At 39.4% G+C, this 16,761-nt stretch overlaps 1 protein-coding gene across 1 annotated transcript in view; it reads left to right on the forward strand.

The window, feature by feature from the left end:
* Window positions 1–16,761, forward strand: part of MORC1 (MORC family CW-type zinc finger 1) — a 168,890-nt gene that overhangs the window by 17,508 nt on the left and 134,621 nt on the right. Inside the window, 4 exon segments of the mRNA XM_074405314.1 lie at window positions 2,827–2,917; window positions 4,243–4,351; window positions 8,954–9,113; window positions 10,498–10,603. Of these exon segments, the coding sequence (XP_074261415.1) occupies window positions 2,827–2,917; window positions 4,243–4,351; window positions 8,954–9,113; window positions 10,498–10,603 (466 nt within the window).

The following is a 16,761-nucleotide window of genomic DNA, read 5'->3' on the forward strand; positions in this document are numbered from 1 at the left end:
GGTATTCTTGGTCTTTTAGTGAGAAAGGAGAGTTCATAACAACAACAACAACAAAAACCCATGCTGGAAAAAGTAATTTTTCACTAGCCTGAATATTAAGTTCATTTTTTTTTTTTTTTTTTTTTTTTTTTTTTGAGACGGAGTTTTGCTCTTGTTACCCAGGCTGGAGTGCAATGGCGCGATCTCGGCTCACCGCAACCTCCGCCTCCTGGGTTCAGGCAATTCTCCTGCCTCAGCCTCCTAAGTTCATTTTTTTTAAGTCCCTAAAATAAATGACAGAATATATGTGATATATTCTTGAGGAAATTTCTTATGAAAAGAAGCAACTCTTTTTATATGGGTCATGAACAAAATGTTTGAAACACAGACAAATGACAAATATTCAGACCTTCAGAAGTAACTCACACTTTAGTTACATAGTAGCATCAAGTAGTAATAAAGATGAAGGAAGATTACTAAAAGTAGAATCTATCCCTTGTTCAAACGGAGCTAGATCAATCTTGACCTGTAGAAAATGACTATAGTACTTTCTGGGTTTTTTTTTTAAAAAGTCTCTAGTCTTGCCCCTTGATAGTCCATTCCCCACGTAGCATCCTGACTGATTTTCTTTCTTTTAATGTTCATTTTATTGTATCATTTTCCTGCTGAAAACTCTCAGTGGTTTTCCATTACTTGATAAAATTTGTGCTCTCAGCATTGCTTCCAAGGCCTTATATTCTTTGGCCCTGTGCGCCTCTTCGGCCTTTTCTTATTCTTCCCACTTCCTCACTTAGAACACTCCACCCACACACGGCTGGCCCCTCATCATTGGAATCCATCTCATGTTAACCATCTGCCAGTGGCCTTCCCTGATCATTCCACCTGCAGGCGACCTTCCTGTTAATTCTCTAATGCCTTATCCTGGTTTTGTTTTCTTCACTTAATACTCTCAGTCAGAAATGATCTTGTTTATTAGTTTAATTTCAATCTGTTTCTCCTGCCATGACATAATGTTGTCCAAGGCAGGAGCTATGCCTGGCCTGTTCAGTGTTTTATTCCTGTGCTCAGAACCTGGCAACCATGCATGTACATTCACGTACCGTATAATGAACACGTGGGATATGGTTCAGAGCTATACTGTGTCTGTACCAAGACTTACAGCTTTGGGTTATAATCCTAGCTGTACCATCTGTGTGCTCTGTGACCTTGAGCAGTTTTCTTAAACTCCTTAGAGTTACATTTGCTCATCTGTGACATGCAGGTCATAATAATAATACCTTTCTTGTTTTGTTGTAAATATTAAGCTGTGCATGTAAGTTTATAACATAGTACTTAGCATGTACTAAACAAGTAATAGGCTGGGCGTGGTGGTTCACACCTGTAATCCCAGCAGTTTGGGAGGCTGAGGCAGGCAGATCACAAGGTCAGGAGTTCGAGACCATCCTGGCCAACATGGTGAAACCCCATCTCTACTAAAATACACACAAAAAAATAATTAACTGAGCTTGGTGGTGCGCGCCTGTAGTCCCAGCTACTCAGGAGGCTGAGGCAGGGAAATTGCTTAAACCTGGGAGGTGGAGGTTGCAGTGATCTGAGATCGTGCCACTGCATTATAGCTTGGCAACAGAGCAAGACTTTATCTAAAACAAAACAAAACAAAACAAAAACAAAAAACCAATAAATGGTAGCTAACATTGTCATTATGGATATCCTCACCTAATGCCTAATCCCTCATGAGAACACATCGTAGAAAGTCCAGTTAGTTTCAGAGAAGCAGAGTATTTGGTGGCTTTTACATACCTCATACCATGTGCCACTGAACTATAGCACGTCTGTACCCAGACTGACACAGGGTCCTTAGGACAATTCTACAGCATGTATTCAGGTAGACCAACAAGAAGAACATTCTTGGTCCTGGAGGTTGGTATTAATATATTCTGAAGTCCAAAGGATTATTCTCCAGACAGAATACCTGGAGAGGTCAGGAGAATGACTTGGAAAGTCTGAAATGATTAACCTTCCCTCCCAGGAAGTATCAGAGCAGAAGCCATCCTGCCCCTCTTAGTCTCATGTGGGCCTGGTTAAGGGCTAAATTTGTAGGGAAATTACGAGTGGTACAAATAATACACTTATAATTTGTTAGCACCCAAGCAAGTGCCAAGTTTTGTGTTCGGAATTTCACAAATACATCGTCTCCATTAATTTGTTTCATTTATCTTCGTCAGCAACACCATGATATAAGTATTAAGTAGTTCCCTCTTACAGACTTTTAAACTCTACCTAAGGTCACCTGGTTAGGTCTGTCTCATCTTCTTTAGTATACAGTTGTTTCTCAGTATCTGTAGGGTATTGATTCCAGGACCTTTTCTAGGATACTAAAAGCTGTGGATGACAAAGTCCATGAAAGAAAATGGCACATTATTTCTGTATAACATCTATACATCCTTCTGTATACTTTAAATCTTCTCTAGATTCCTTATAATACCTAATGCAGAATAAATGTTATTAATTGTTACACTTTGTTGTTTAGAAAATAATGACACCCCCCCCAAAAAAAAAGTCTGTACATGGTCAGTCCAGGTGCAATTTATTTTTTTCCTGAATGTTTTCGGTCCAAGATTAGTTGAGCCCATGAATGTGGAGCCCGCAGTACCTTGGGCTGACTGTAATACCGTTAAGACCCTTGCCAGAGACTATGGATCCTGATGAAAATCGTTGTCTCTGGGCTGACCCAAGAGCTATGGATTTGCCCTGATGTTCTGAGGACATGTGAAGTCCTGACAACTGGGCCTTAGGCCAGTGTCAAAGAGTCTTCCTAACCACCTTAAAAGTCACTGTCAATTACAGAGGAAGCTTCAGACATCATTTACTTTGGAAGATCCAAAAAACGGCTTTCAACCTTGAAGTTCATTGGGCAATACGGCAATGCTCTTAAAAGGTAAGCATGTTTTTTCCCCTTAAGGCATACATTATTGATACTGGGAACACTGTTTAGTTAAAACAACTTACACAGAATGATGTTGGTATGGAGTCAGGGTGTGACCTACTACTTTGTTTTGGAATTTCTTTTTTCTTTTTTTTTTTTTTTTTTTTTTGAGATGGAGTTTCGTTCTTTTTACCCAGGCTGGAGTGCAATGGCGCAATCTCGGCTCACCACAACCTCCGCCTCCTGGGTTCAGGCAATTCTCCTGCCTCAGCCTCCCGAGAAGCTGGAATTACAGGCACGCACCACCATGCCCAGCTAATTTTTGTATTTTTAGTAGAGGCAGGGTTTCACCATGTTGACCAGGATGATCTCAATCTCTTGGCCTTGTGATTCACCCGCCTCAGCCTCCCAAAGTGCTGGGATTACAGGCGTGAGCCACTGTGTCCATCCGGAATTTCTGTATCCATAACTGACTTTTTTTTTTTTTTTTTGAGACAGAGTCTCACTCTGTATATCCATAACTGACTTTTTTTTTTTGTTTTTTTGAGACAGAGTCTCACTCTGTCACCCAGGCTGGAGTGCAGTGGCACGATCTCAGCTCACTGCAACCTCGGCCTCCCAGGTTCAAGAGGTTCTCCTGCCTCAGCCTCCTGAGCAGCTGGGATTACAGATGTGACCCACCATGCCCGGCTAATTTTTGTATTTTTGTAGAGACAGGGTTTCACCATGTTGGCCAGGCTGGTCTTGAACTCCTGACCTCAAGTAATCTCCCCGCCTCTGCCTCCCAAAGTGCTGAGGTTACAGGCGTGAACCACCGCACCTGGCCCATAACTGACTTTTATCTTTATAACATTTTAAAAGTGAATTCTCCCATGTAATAAGATAAATCATTTTTCAGGGATTCCTGAAGCAGTACCCCTGGACTCTAGGGCTTTGTTGCATCTCCCTGTTCTGTTGTTTCTCAAAGCATACTTTAACCTAGGTGCTGGGCCTGCAGCTCATTTTTTTCAGTATGCTGCATTGAAAGGTGAGGACATGAGGCTCACTTGTGTGGCTCCTGCCTGAGATAGATGATTGTTTTTTTGAGCCCTGAATGGACCCTTTCCCCAGCAGCCAAATCTCAAGCAAGAATATGGGGCCGGCTTAGCTCAAATTCTTCTGCTTTACTTAAAAACAAACAAACAAACAAACAAAAACATTTGTACTCTCTTAATGATGGGTCAGCAAAACAGAGTGTTGGAAAGAACATCCTGACAGTACATAGTGGTAACAGCGTGCCTGTTCTTCCTTTACAGTATTTGAGATTTAAAACATGATGTTCTTCCTTTTTAATATAGTGGGTCCATGAGAATTGGAAAAGACTTTATTCTTTTTACGAAGAAGGAAGAAACGATGACCTGTGTGTTTTTTTCTCAGACGTTCTGTGAAGAAGAAGGTCTTAGTGAGGTAAGAGTTGAGGCTTTCCTTCTCTTCCCATTAACAATGGTATTGCTTTCATTTACCCTCTCAGAAGGTGAAGTCTTGTCATGGGTTCTTTCTGATATGATTTAGAAACTTAGGAATATGTTTGGGAAATGGAGAGAAGGTATTTAGACATTCTGGGGACATCAAAGGCCTATCCTCTTGACTCTTTCCTGAGAACATTTTCATTATCCATGTGCTCAAATCTCCCAAAATAAGAGGCTCCCTTAGGCATGATGAGCTTTTTAGAAGAAACCTGCGAAATCTTTCCAGCATAACTGCCATAAATGGATTGTCATTTTAAAAATAAATAAAATATTGGAGTCAAAGATTTGGAATACAAAATGTAAAGAAATTGAATGCAAAATGGACTTTAAACTGTTACTCTGGTGACCATAATTTCGACTCTGTTAGCTGATCCAGAGGCATTCTGTTAGTTATAAGTGCCTGAGTTTTATTATTATGACTATCAGTTATAATTAAATGCAACAAATACATGTTGAGGAACTACTTTCTGCCTAGTACTGGATAGACTCTAGGGAAAGTGGGAAAGAAGCAGAATATCATGTGGCCATCTCAGAGTTTTCAGGTTTATCACAAAATAAGGTAGACATATATGAATTGGATTTTAAAAATGACAGTATTTAAAAAGAATGCTCCTCAGTGAGTCTGTGTGTCTGCCTTTAGCAGATTATCAAAAGCAATGATCTGGATGGAGATATTAGAGGGCCTTGAGTGGCCAATGAGGGTTTTATGGAGAGAGTACAACTTGTAGCTGGAAAAGCTGGTACTGGAGAGTAATGGCCCTAACAAGTCTCAGACCTGGAGATGCATGTGGAGTTTGGATGGATGGTGTGGTGCTGTGAGACTGCCAGTGGGTGGGGCTAGGTGACGGGAGCAGTCTGCAGGCAAAAACGGAGTAAGCCATGTGGGAGCCTGACCTGAGGAAAAATGATGCTTTAAGCATTGATGTTGCATGTTATGTGTATAAAGGGCTTGGAAAATTGGGCTAACCCTTAATTACAGCTTTCTTAAAATGGGCCATTCCCTTTTTAAAAAAAAAACAACTGAAGACAGCAACCACTTTCCATTTCTACTTCCACAGAGACAACCTCTTGGAACAAGACTAACAAGTTCTATCTGGGCATGGTGCAGTGCCTCTGTAGTCCCAGTGACCTGGGACACTGAAGAGGGAGGATCACTTGAGCCCAGTAGTATGAGCCCAGCCTGAGCAACATACTGAGACCCTGTCTCAAAAAATGCAAAAGAAAAAAGCCTATTCTTTTGACATTTACCTGCATGTCTCTAAATAGCAGGCTTGTTGACTGGACGTGGTGGCTCACGCCTGTAATCCTAGCACTTTGGGAGGCCGAGGCGAGTGGATCACGAGGTCAAGAGATTGAGACCCTCCTGGTCAACATGGTGAAACCTCGTCTCTACTAAAATACAAAACATTAGCTGGGCATGGTGGCGCGTGCCTGTAATCCCAGCTACTTAGGAGGCTGAGGCAGGAGAATTGCCTGAACCCAGGAGGCGGAGGTTGCGGTGAGCCAAGATGGCGCCATTGCACTCCAGCCTGGGTAACAAGAGCAAAACTCCGTCTCAAAAAAATAAATAAAATAAAATAAAATAAAATAAATAAAATAAATAGCATGCTTATATTGCTACTTCTTGATTTTATGTAGGCATTATCTATTAACCTCCCACTTTAAAAGACGATTTACCTACCCTTTTTCTCGACTTCTGTCATACAATCAGTCTTCTCATCTCCCATTCTCAACATCGCTTTAATTTTAGTTATGGCAATATTCAGTATTTACTTTATAAGACTTTATAAACACTGTTCAAATTATACCAAGTCATAACCTATTATTTTTCTTTTTCATGTACAACTTATTTCCCCTAAAATTAATAATTGACTGCTTAGATTTTTATGTGTATTGCTGTCTCTGAATATTTGCTTGGTTTTCTGTGTTCATGTCACTGTGCTAACCCCAGTCTCAAAATGCTGTCCTTTTGGTCCCATCATCCTAATAAAGTTTGCCTGGGGCCTTTTCCTGTGCCACAGCTCACACTCCTGCCTCCATGGCGGTGTTCAGCTGCCATCCTGGGATATGTCCTTGCCATCATCCTGGTTATTCCCTTTCCCTCTCTTCTGTGTCAGCTCTCAGATTCTAGATCTCGTGTCTTCTTCTGTAGCTTGCTGCCTTTTCTTGGTACAACATGTTCTCCAGTGACTTCTTGAGCAAGGGAACACAGGGGGCAAAATATCTGGAGACCTCACATGCATTAAAAGGTTTTTGTTCTACCCTAGCACTTCATGATAGTTGGGCTTGGTATTATTTCTAGGTTGGAATTTCTTTTCCTTCACAATTTCTAAGGTTTTGCTCCAGTATCTAGTTTCTAGTGTTGTTATTCAGAAGTCTCAAGCCATTTAACTGCTTAATCTTGTATGTGACCCATTCATTTTTTTTTTTTTTAACCTTTACTCTTTGAAGGTCAAAATAATCTTCTTTGTCCCAGTATTCTGATTTCAATGTTTTGCCTTTGCCTGGTCTATTTACATCCATTGTGCTGGTCACTTGTTGGGTCTTTTTGATTTGGAAACTCATATTCTTCAATTCTGGGATAGTTTCTTGTAGTATCTGATGATTTTCTTTTATTCATATTCTCCTTTTTATCTTTTTTGTAACTCCTGTTTTTCAGCTATTAGAGTCTGGAAATGGTTCTCTAATTTTCTTAGCCTTTCTTTCCTGTTTTTGTATTTTCATTTTTTTTTTTTTTGGAAGATTTTCTAACATTTGTTTTTGAACCCTTTTGTTACCAGAAAGGGGTATCCAGACCCCAAGAGAGAGTGCTTGGACCTCATGCAAGAAAGAATTCAAGGCGAGTTCAGAGTGAAGTGAAAGCAAGTTTATTAAGAAAAAAGTAAAGGAATAAAAGAATGACTACTCTTTAGGTAGAACAGCAGCCTTGGCTGCTCAACTGAGTCTACCTATAGTTACTTTTTGATTATATGCTAAATAAGGGGCTGATTATTCATGAGTTTTCCAGGAAAGGGGTGGGCAATTCCAGAAACTGAGGTTTCCTCCCCATTTTTAGATCATCTAGGGCAATTTCCTGAAGTTGCCATGGCACTTGTAGACAGTCATGGTACTGGTGGGATTGCCTTTTAGCATGCTGATATGTTATAATTAGCATATAATGAATAGTGAGGATGACCAGAGATCACTTTCATCACGATCTTGGTTTTGGTGGGATTTGGCCAGCTTCTTTGTGAGGCTGGGTCAGTAGTGTCTTTGTGACCTGTATCTTGTGCCCACCTCCTATCTCATCCTGTGACTAAGAATGCCTACCATGGAAATGCAGCCCGGTAGGTCTCAGCCTTATTTGACCCAGCCCGTGTTCAAGATAGAGTCACTCTGATTCAAAGGACCCTGACACTTTCACTGATTTTTTTTTTTTTTTCTGTAATCATAGTCTTAATTTCTAAGATGTCTTTCTTATTCTCTGAATGTTTCTTTTTCAAGGATATCTCATTTCTGTTTCATGGATTCATTATTTTCTTGTATAACTCTGAAGATATTAACAATAATTGATTTTTGCCCTGTTAAAATTTTCATCTTCTTTTTATGGTTTCTGTTTTCACTGAGTTGCTTTGTTTATGATCATTTGTTCTCTGTTATCATATTGAGAGGCTTTTCTTAGATGGCCATTAATTCTGAATATGTTAAAGATTAGTCCAATAAAATGCTGAGTGCAAGCTCTGAGAGTGTGAGTGGGGCTTAGCTACTCTGACTGTCACAATAATGTGATCTAACTGAGCCTTTTTATTGGGGAATCCTTAATATAATTGTCTTTGTTTCTTCCTTTCTGGGTTGGTCAGATTTTTATAAGAAAGACTCCTAGTCTTCTGCCTATAGGCCTGTCAGCTTCTAGGAGACAAATGGGAGTCAAGATCTGAGGTTCTCAGCGTCCGTAAAATATACTTTCACTCGGTCCATCTAATCTCAGCAAGGTGCCCTAACAGCAGTGCCTGGCATGCCTTCCAGTCTAGAAATCCCTTTCTCTTTCCAGAAAATAAATATCCAGACCCTGGGAGTTGGAGAGGAGCTGCTGTCAGATGGGGATCTAGATATTACTTCTAGTTCTTCTTTCCCTCAACACCAACTCTAGAGTTAACTCTTGCCGTCAGTCCCTGAGCCTTTCACTGTAGGAATTCTGAATTGCAAATCAGGCTGGCTTTTCTTTCTGGCTTGGGCTTTAGATTGCTTTTCTTGCGCATGCTGTCATCTGCTTTTCAACTTTTAAAATGCTGATTCTGTTGTTTCCTCTGCCATTCTACCCTTCAAGAGGGAGTTGAAGTACACTCCATCTGTTCCCATATTCTGCAATGGAGTATTTTAAAATACAATTCTGTCTATACACATTTGTTATATGTCTCTTATACAACTAGATTGTAGGAGGAAAATGAACTTTTAATTTAGTGTTTTGTAATTTGTCTAGATGAAGAGTGGAATTAAATAGACAAGACAAAAGAATAATGTTTTTTGTGTATTTCATAATAAATTGATTTTTTTTTAATAGGTTGTAGTTCCAATGCCCTCGTGGTTAACAAGAACCAGAGAATCTGTCACAGATGATCCCCAGAAATTCTCAATGGAATTATCTATAATTTATAAATACTCCCCATTTAAAACTGAAGCCGAATTGATGAAGCAATTTGATGTGATCTATGGAAAATGTGGTAAGATCATCAAAACTCTGACCATTTGATGGAAGTACTTATGTTCAGTGTCTTATGAAAGACACTGTACATGTGTTTTCATTTTTTTTGTTGTTGTTATAAGCACATGTAGATTCACACTGGGGACAGTCACTTATTTTATCCATATGAGCTTTGTCTTAAGAGCATCCAAACATGAAGTACTGTAAATCCCTGACACTGGGAGAAGGATGTGTACTTGCATGAGCTTGGTGAAACTGGGTGAAAAGAGGATGATTTAGGCTGTGGCCACAGGGACCCCACAGTTGCTGCACTAGATAGCAAAATTGGGAGATACTTACTGCGTCATTTGAGATAGGGTCATAACAGGTGTGTAAACAGAGTTAGAAACTTGTAAAATAACAAATTTATGTTTCTGTGGCAAACAGCAAAAGCATTGCAGACATTCTTCTCTAGATTAGCAGATCTTTTCCCCATTCTTTCTACCTCCACCACCTTTCTGTTCAACATGTCGAATGTATGGTATCTATTGACACAGTTGATCCAGGATTTAGACACAGGGATTTAGGCTTGAAAGCCCATGTTCTTAGCTACTATGCTATTCTTCCTTGTGCTTAAGAACTACCAAAAAGATAAGTATAATTAGTTGTCTTTTTAATCTCTCTGATGATCCTGTTTGACTTAGTATCATAATCAACTGGAAATAATTTGGACTTTTTCTGTTAACCATGCCTTGGAGCAGGGGTCAGCAAATTATGGTCTCAGATCAAATGTGGCCCTGTATCTGTTCTTGTAAATATGAGTTTTATTGGAATACAACCACACTCATTCATTTATGCATTCTCCATTGCTGCTTTCATGCTGCAGTGACAGAGCTGCATTGTGAATAGTTGCAACAGAGACTGTATGGCCTGCAAAGCCTAAAATATTTACTATCTGGCCCTTTACAGAAAGAATTTACCAACACCTGCTATAGTGTATGAAAACAATATTTCTTATTTGTACAATATTTAAAAACCCTTCTTTGTTTTTATATGTGTTGAATTCAGTACTACCAGTGAGAGCTTTACCTATAACACAAGCTTGGCTCAGCCTCTTAACAAATTTTGTAATGCAAATTATGAAAAGAGTGCCAAAGTTGAAAAATCCACATTGAAAGACTTGTAGTAAATTGAATAGTAGTAAGAGGCACCATACTGTAGAAACTCAACACTCTTTGGCAGGGAGTGAAACTTGTTATAAGATGTGTCTTGGCTTAGCCCAAGACTTAGCCAAACATAATATTTACTAAAGTACAAAAGAAAACTTTATAGCAGACTCAGTTCCACAGATGAGACAATAGCACAATGACTAGCGTTTTGTGTATTTAAAATACTGACAAGTCAAACATCTATTTTTCTACCAGGTACTTTGCTGGTTATTTATAACTTGAATCTTCTGCTTAATGGAGAACCAGAGCTGGATGTTAAAACTGACAGAGAAGATATACTGATGGCTGGAGCTCTGGAAGAGTATGTGTTTGACAGAATGTCTTTCAACAATGGTGGTGAGCTACAGTTAGGAGCCCTGCATCCTGGCTCCAGGTCTCAGGTCACTGGGCCTTAGCACTGGGACAATTCATCTTACCCTCGTTACCGATAAAGTTAGGCTAGACCACTGGCTTCCAAACTTTGTCTAAGCCTCAGAGTGACCTGGGGTGTTTCTTGAGAAGTATAGGGTCTGGGGCCCATCTCAACCTACTGAGTCAGAATGTCCAGATATCAAGCGTAGGTATCAGTCTTTTTTCAAACATTCTCCAGGTGATTCAGAAGTGCCAGTATGTTTAGGGACCACTGGAATATAAGACTTCCAAAGTTCTCTAATACCTTGATGTGGTTGTTCAGTCAAGGTGGTGGCAAAAATATGAAGGGAAAAGTATTAGGGATAGTTAAAGGAAATAGTCACAAAACCCCCTTTGAAGGCCAGGTGGTTTACATAAGCTTCAGATGAGAGAATGGGAGCTGAAGATGGCTAGTTCTTTTATCTTGAGGCTTGAAGCATAGAGCAGTTAACAGGGGAATGCAAAGCAGTTTATCTAAATGGCTTGTTGTCCTAAGACCAACTTTTGCCCGTCCGCACTTGACTGTCTCCTACTCAGGGGTTGGCAGAAGTTTATTACCCACAAATGGAGTTTGTTTTAAGCCTCGGAACCTGGCCTTTAATCTTTACCCTCTAGTGGTGTTGACTCAAAGCCTTTGTCATTTAATGTGTGCTGAATAAAGGCCAGCAAAGCCAGGGAGTTGGGGCCAGTGGCCATTAACTTCTTTGGGTGAGTGGCCATGGACCCCCCTGCCTGCTCTTTCACTGTATTCTGTGTTTGAGTGAATTTCTTCATCTGTCACAGGTTTGGGGTCTGCCTGTTGGACCCCATCAGTGGTGCCCCTGTGTGAGGAAACTCGTCACTTTGACTCCTAATTTATAGATATTAAAACTGGAAAAATAAGAGTTTATTATTCATTACAGATCATTAAAAATGGACATGCATCAGGATAGTGTGAAGCAAAGAGGACTATGAGCAAAAGGCAATTTTATTATTATTTGTCCAGAATGTCTCTGTGAACTGCATATTTACAGTAAACAAATAAACAGACTTTCATTTTTTATTGGCTACTAGGGATCTATAGGGAACAGAACAAGAAGATACTGAGAGACCTGTATGAAGGGGTGTGGAGAAAGAATGAAATAGTCACAAAAGCTAGGTTTCTCTAAAATAACATAATTAAAACTTAGTAGCATTAACTGGCAGTTTTTTAGTCTTAGAACACTACAGCTAGAAGAGATTGTAAAGGTAATTTAATCCAGTGTGATTTATTTTGTATTCAGAGTTGTATAATAGAAGTATAATGAGAGCCAGAATTAGGGACAAATTGAATCTTAAATTTTCTGGTAGCCACATTAAGAAAAATAAAAAGAATAGGTGAAATTAATTTTAATAATGGTTTTATTTAATCCAGTATATCTGAAATATTGTCATTTAAGTTCCAATGTAAAAAATATTGATGATATTTATATTCTTTTCTTTTCTTTTTCTTTTTTTTTTTTTTTTTTTGAGACAGAGTTTCGCTCTTGTTACCCAGGCTGGAGTGCAATGGCACGATCTCGGCTCACCGCAACCTCCGCCTCCTGGGTTCAGGCAATTCTCCTGCCTCAGCCTCCTGAGTAGCTGGGATTACAGGCACATGCCACCATGCCCAGCTAATTTTTTGTATTTTTTTTAGTAGAGACGGGGTTTCACCATGTTGACCAGGATGGTCTCGATCTCTTGACCTCGTGATCCACCCACCTCAGCCTCCCAAAGTTCTGGGATTACAGGCTTGAGCCACCGCGCCCGGCCTTTATATTCTTTTCTTAATACAAAGTCTTTGAATCCAGTATGTGTTTTGCAACATACTGCATGTATGAATTTGACTAATGCCCAATAGCCACAGGTGGCTAGTAGCTACCATATGGTTTTAGACTAAGGTGTTAAGACTGAAGTAGACACATCAGGTTAACAGAGAAATTATTTTGCTTTTCCCTATGTGGTGAAATTTAGAAATTTCTTTCCACAGTTAGCAAATTTAATATTTGATAACACACTTTTAGATTATCTTCTCTCCTTATTTCTGATGTATATTTTTTCTCATATTCCAACATGTGGAATTCTTGATATACACAGAAATGTTTTTTTTTTTTTTTCTTTTGGAAAAAAATATTCAGCGTAATGGCTGTTCCACAAATGCTGGGAACCTCTGTGCCAGCATTAATATGCCAGTGTCAGAAAGGAGTCCCAGAATTACCAGCATCTCCGTTACTGTCTTCCCCTTTTCCTGCTGCCTCTGCCCTTCTACTTGCCAGCTGGTTCCAAAACCGATATTTCATGCTATTTAAAAGCTTTGAACACACATTTTGAAACAGTTATCTGTCAGAGTGCCTTGGCATTTCTACACTGGCATTAGAAAACAATACATTATTAGAGGGATAATTTGACAGCTATATCTTTGGAAAGATGTTCTTGCTGTTTCCAGATTGTGTAATGAAGCCAGAGCTTCTCTAGCCATTTAGGCAGTTAATTACAAAATAAAGAAAATGAATCAGACCTAAAACATGTACACTTTCACTTTGGCACATACATCACACTGGAGTTTTACATTTTTTTTTTCAGCAAATTTTTTTAGTTGGATCACAAGAAAAGCCTTTAAAGACAGGGCTAGGATTTTATAAGGAAGAATCAATTTTATAAGGAAGAATTCTCTTTAGCGTTCATAATTTCTGAACCAAGGATGCTATACATTTCATGACCTCTGACATGAGTACTATGATGGTGCCAGGAAGGGATAGCATCACCACCTCCTTGGGGGTAGCAGTGCCTCTGTAATTTTCTCTTGTAAAAGATTTGCTTTTGGGCTGGACGTGGTGTCTCATGCCTGTAATCCCAGCACTTTGGATGGCCGAGGTGGGTGGATCACAAGGTCAGGAGTTCAAGACCAGCCTGGCCAAGATGGTGAAACCCCATCTCTACTAAAAATACAAAAAATTAGCCAGGTGTCGTGGCACGTACCTGTAATACCAGCTACTCGGGGGGCTGAGGTGTAGAATTGCTGAAACCCGGGAGGCGGAGGTTGTAGTGAGCAAGATCGCATCACTGCACTCCAGCCTGGGCAAGAGAGTGAGACTCCATCTGAAAAAAAGAAAAGGTTTGCCCTTAAATCTCCTCAATATTTGTTTTGACCTACTCTCTCCTCCCCATCACTCCCCCCTTTTAAACTTAGAACATATATATATATATATATATATATATATATATATATATATTTTTTTTTTTTTTTTTTTGACGGAATCTTACCCCGTTGCCCAGGCTGGAGTGCAGTGGTGTCGTCTTGCCTCACTGCAACCTCCGTCTCCCAGGTTCAAGCAATTCTCATGCCTCAGCCTCCCAAGTAGCTGGGATTACAGGCATGTGCCACTCAGCCTGGTATTTTTTTGTGTGTTTTTAGTAGAGACAGGATTTCACCATGTTGGCCAGGCTGGTGTTGAACTCCTGACTTCAGGTGATATGCCCACCTCAGCCTCCCAAAGTGCTGGGATTACAGGCGAGTGCTACCATACCTGGCCAACATACATGTATTTTTAACTTGTTAAAAAAATAGTACATAGCCACACAAAATTATGGACGATGGTGTGGTCCCTCCCATAGGTTCTAACATTTACACCCAATTACTCATCGGTAAAAGACAGGGAAAAAAACATTAATTCTTAGTCATGAAGGATTAGTTCTGGTCCAAGGTAAATCTTTTTTCTAAGTCCTCTTTCATTTATGGTTTCTGATATTTGAGCCTTTATTCCAGTGCAGCTTATAATACAACACCTTTTTTTTTTTTTTAAACCATTTATTTTTCTGGTATTATTATATCCCTTTATCACTACTGGATAGGATTCTACATCTGTACAAAACAATTTTCAGATCTTGAAATGATGCTATCTTCAGGTTTGGTCTTAGATAGTAGAGTCCTGTTGATTCTGAAAATAATTTAATTTTCTGGGTAGGAATATGAAAATTCAAGCTTTCAAGCTTTTATTGGACCTCAGGGAAGAGGTGTTTTGTTATTATTTATTTTCCCCCTAATATTATTTATTGTAAAATCAAAAATGAAACAATGTTTTAAAAAATGTTTAAGGAAATTAATTTCTATATTATTAATTTTTATTGCATTTTGCTGTTTTTAAGTGTAATATTTCATTTTTTAAATTTGTGATTTGCCTCTAAACATTATTCTATCTTCTAATATTGATATGTCATGTTGAATTAATTGATTATAAGTTGCATAACTATTCCTGTATTTTTGGATAGTAGCATTGGTCCCAATGTTTCACATTATTTATGGATAATGTTGATATAAGCATATTATGTAGATGAACTTCTTTATTTTTCGAATTTTTTTAATGGTAAGTTTCCAGGAAGGGAACTTCTGAGTCAAAGAGTCTGAACTTTCATATAATTCTTGTGAATATTTGACATTTTGTTTGTTTGTTTTTTGTTTTTGAGGTGGAGTTTTGCTCTTGCTGCCCAGGCTGAAGTTCACTCGGCTCACTACAACCTCCGCCTCCCAGATTCAAGCAATTCCCCTGCATCAGCCTCTCAAGTAGCTGGGATTACAGGCATGTGCCACCACTCCTGGCTTTTGTTGTTGTTGTTGTTGTTTTGTATTTTTAGTAGAGATGGGGCTTCACCATGTTGGTCAGGGTGGTTTCAAACTGCTGACCTCAGGTGATACTCCCACCTTGGCCTCCCAAAGTACTGGGATTACAGGTGTGAGTCACTGCACCCGGCCTTGACATAAGTTTTAAACATAGGATTCAAAACCTTTTATCATTGTGCTTTGGGCTGAGGCACTAACAGCAGTAATCAGACCAGTGGCAGGGTCTTCTGTCAAGATGACAAGCACGTTAAGAGAATTTCAGTAGAAGTGGTGTTAAAGCACATGGTTGGTGGTGTCCTGTGGTTTGGCAGTATTAGTCCACTTAAATTAAAAAAAATTCGAATAGATAGCAGTCATCAGAATTTCAGAAGGCACATGATACAGAAGTCTGCATTTTATGTGTGAAATACTGAATTTTGAATTGTGAATGTGATTTATGGAGAGCACCATGGAATCATACATAGGTTTCAGGGTTATATGCAGAAAGTGAGTTGAATTTGCAGACAAAAATTATCTTAAATTTATATGTCACCATAAACTTAGGCCTGTTTCCTGAAAAAGGGAAGAAGATACAACAAATAACTTCATAAAAAAAAGGGAAATCAAGATTTGGCCAAGCGTGGTGGCTCACGTCTGTAATCCCAGCACTTTGGGAGGCTAAGGCGGGTGGATCATGAAGTCAGGAGATCGAGACTGTCCTGGCCAACATGGTGAAACCCCATCTCTACTAAAAATACAATAAAAAATTAGCTGGGTGTGATGGCACATGCCTGTAGTCCCAGCTACTCAGGAGGCCAAGGCAGGAGAATTGCTTGAACCTAGGAGGCAGAGATTGCAGTGAGCCAAGATCATGCCACTGTGCTATAGCCTGGGCGACGGTACAAGACTCTCCCCGCTCCCCCCCCCCCCAAAAAAAAAACCCAGAAAAATAGAAAATCAAGATTTTGCAACAAAGGGTGGGGATAATGCCAAGGACCTCAAACACTTAAGAAAATAAAGGTGGGCTAATGACAGACAACGATGTTTCTTCAGGGCTGGTCTAGGTGCGTTTATTAGTTTATGTTGTGGTAATTTTTTGGAACTCTGGGGCCGAATCCCACATCTCAAACTTTTGTAGATTTTTTTTTCCATTGAGTTGTATTTTTCTCTTTTAAGTCGTCCATTTGTGCAAAACAAAATCTTTAGTTAATTCTTCCCTCTATCTTGTTGATGGCTTTTAGTAAACTTCATTTACAATCATACAGATGACTAAAGTTTAGAATTGTTTTCAAAAGTCCTGTATTGAGTGAGTACAGAAGGTAACAGGCTAGTGGAGGGTTTTAAAATGAGTCGGTGTTCATCACGACCTCCTATGTAGTTTAGTATGGATTCTCGTCTGCAAAATCACAGGACCGTAATTCTGCTTTGGCATTCCTTACATTGAGTTCTTATATAAATACTAGATATTGCAA

The sequence above is a fragment of the Saimiri boliviensis genome, chromosome 8 (genome assembly GCF_048565385.1).
Source record: "Saimiri boliviensis isolate mSaiBol1 chromosome 8, mSaiBol1.pri, whole genome shotgun sequence".
Taxonomy (NCBI): Eukaryota; Metazoa; Chordata; class Mammalia; order Primates; family Cebidae; genus Saimiri; species Saimiri boliviensis.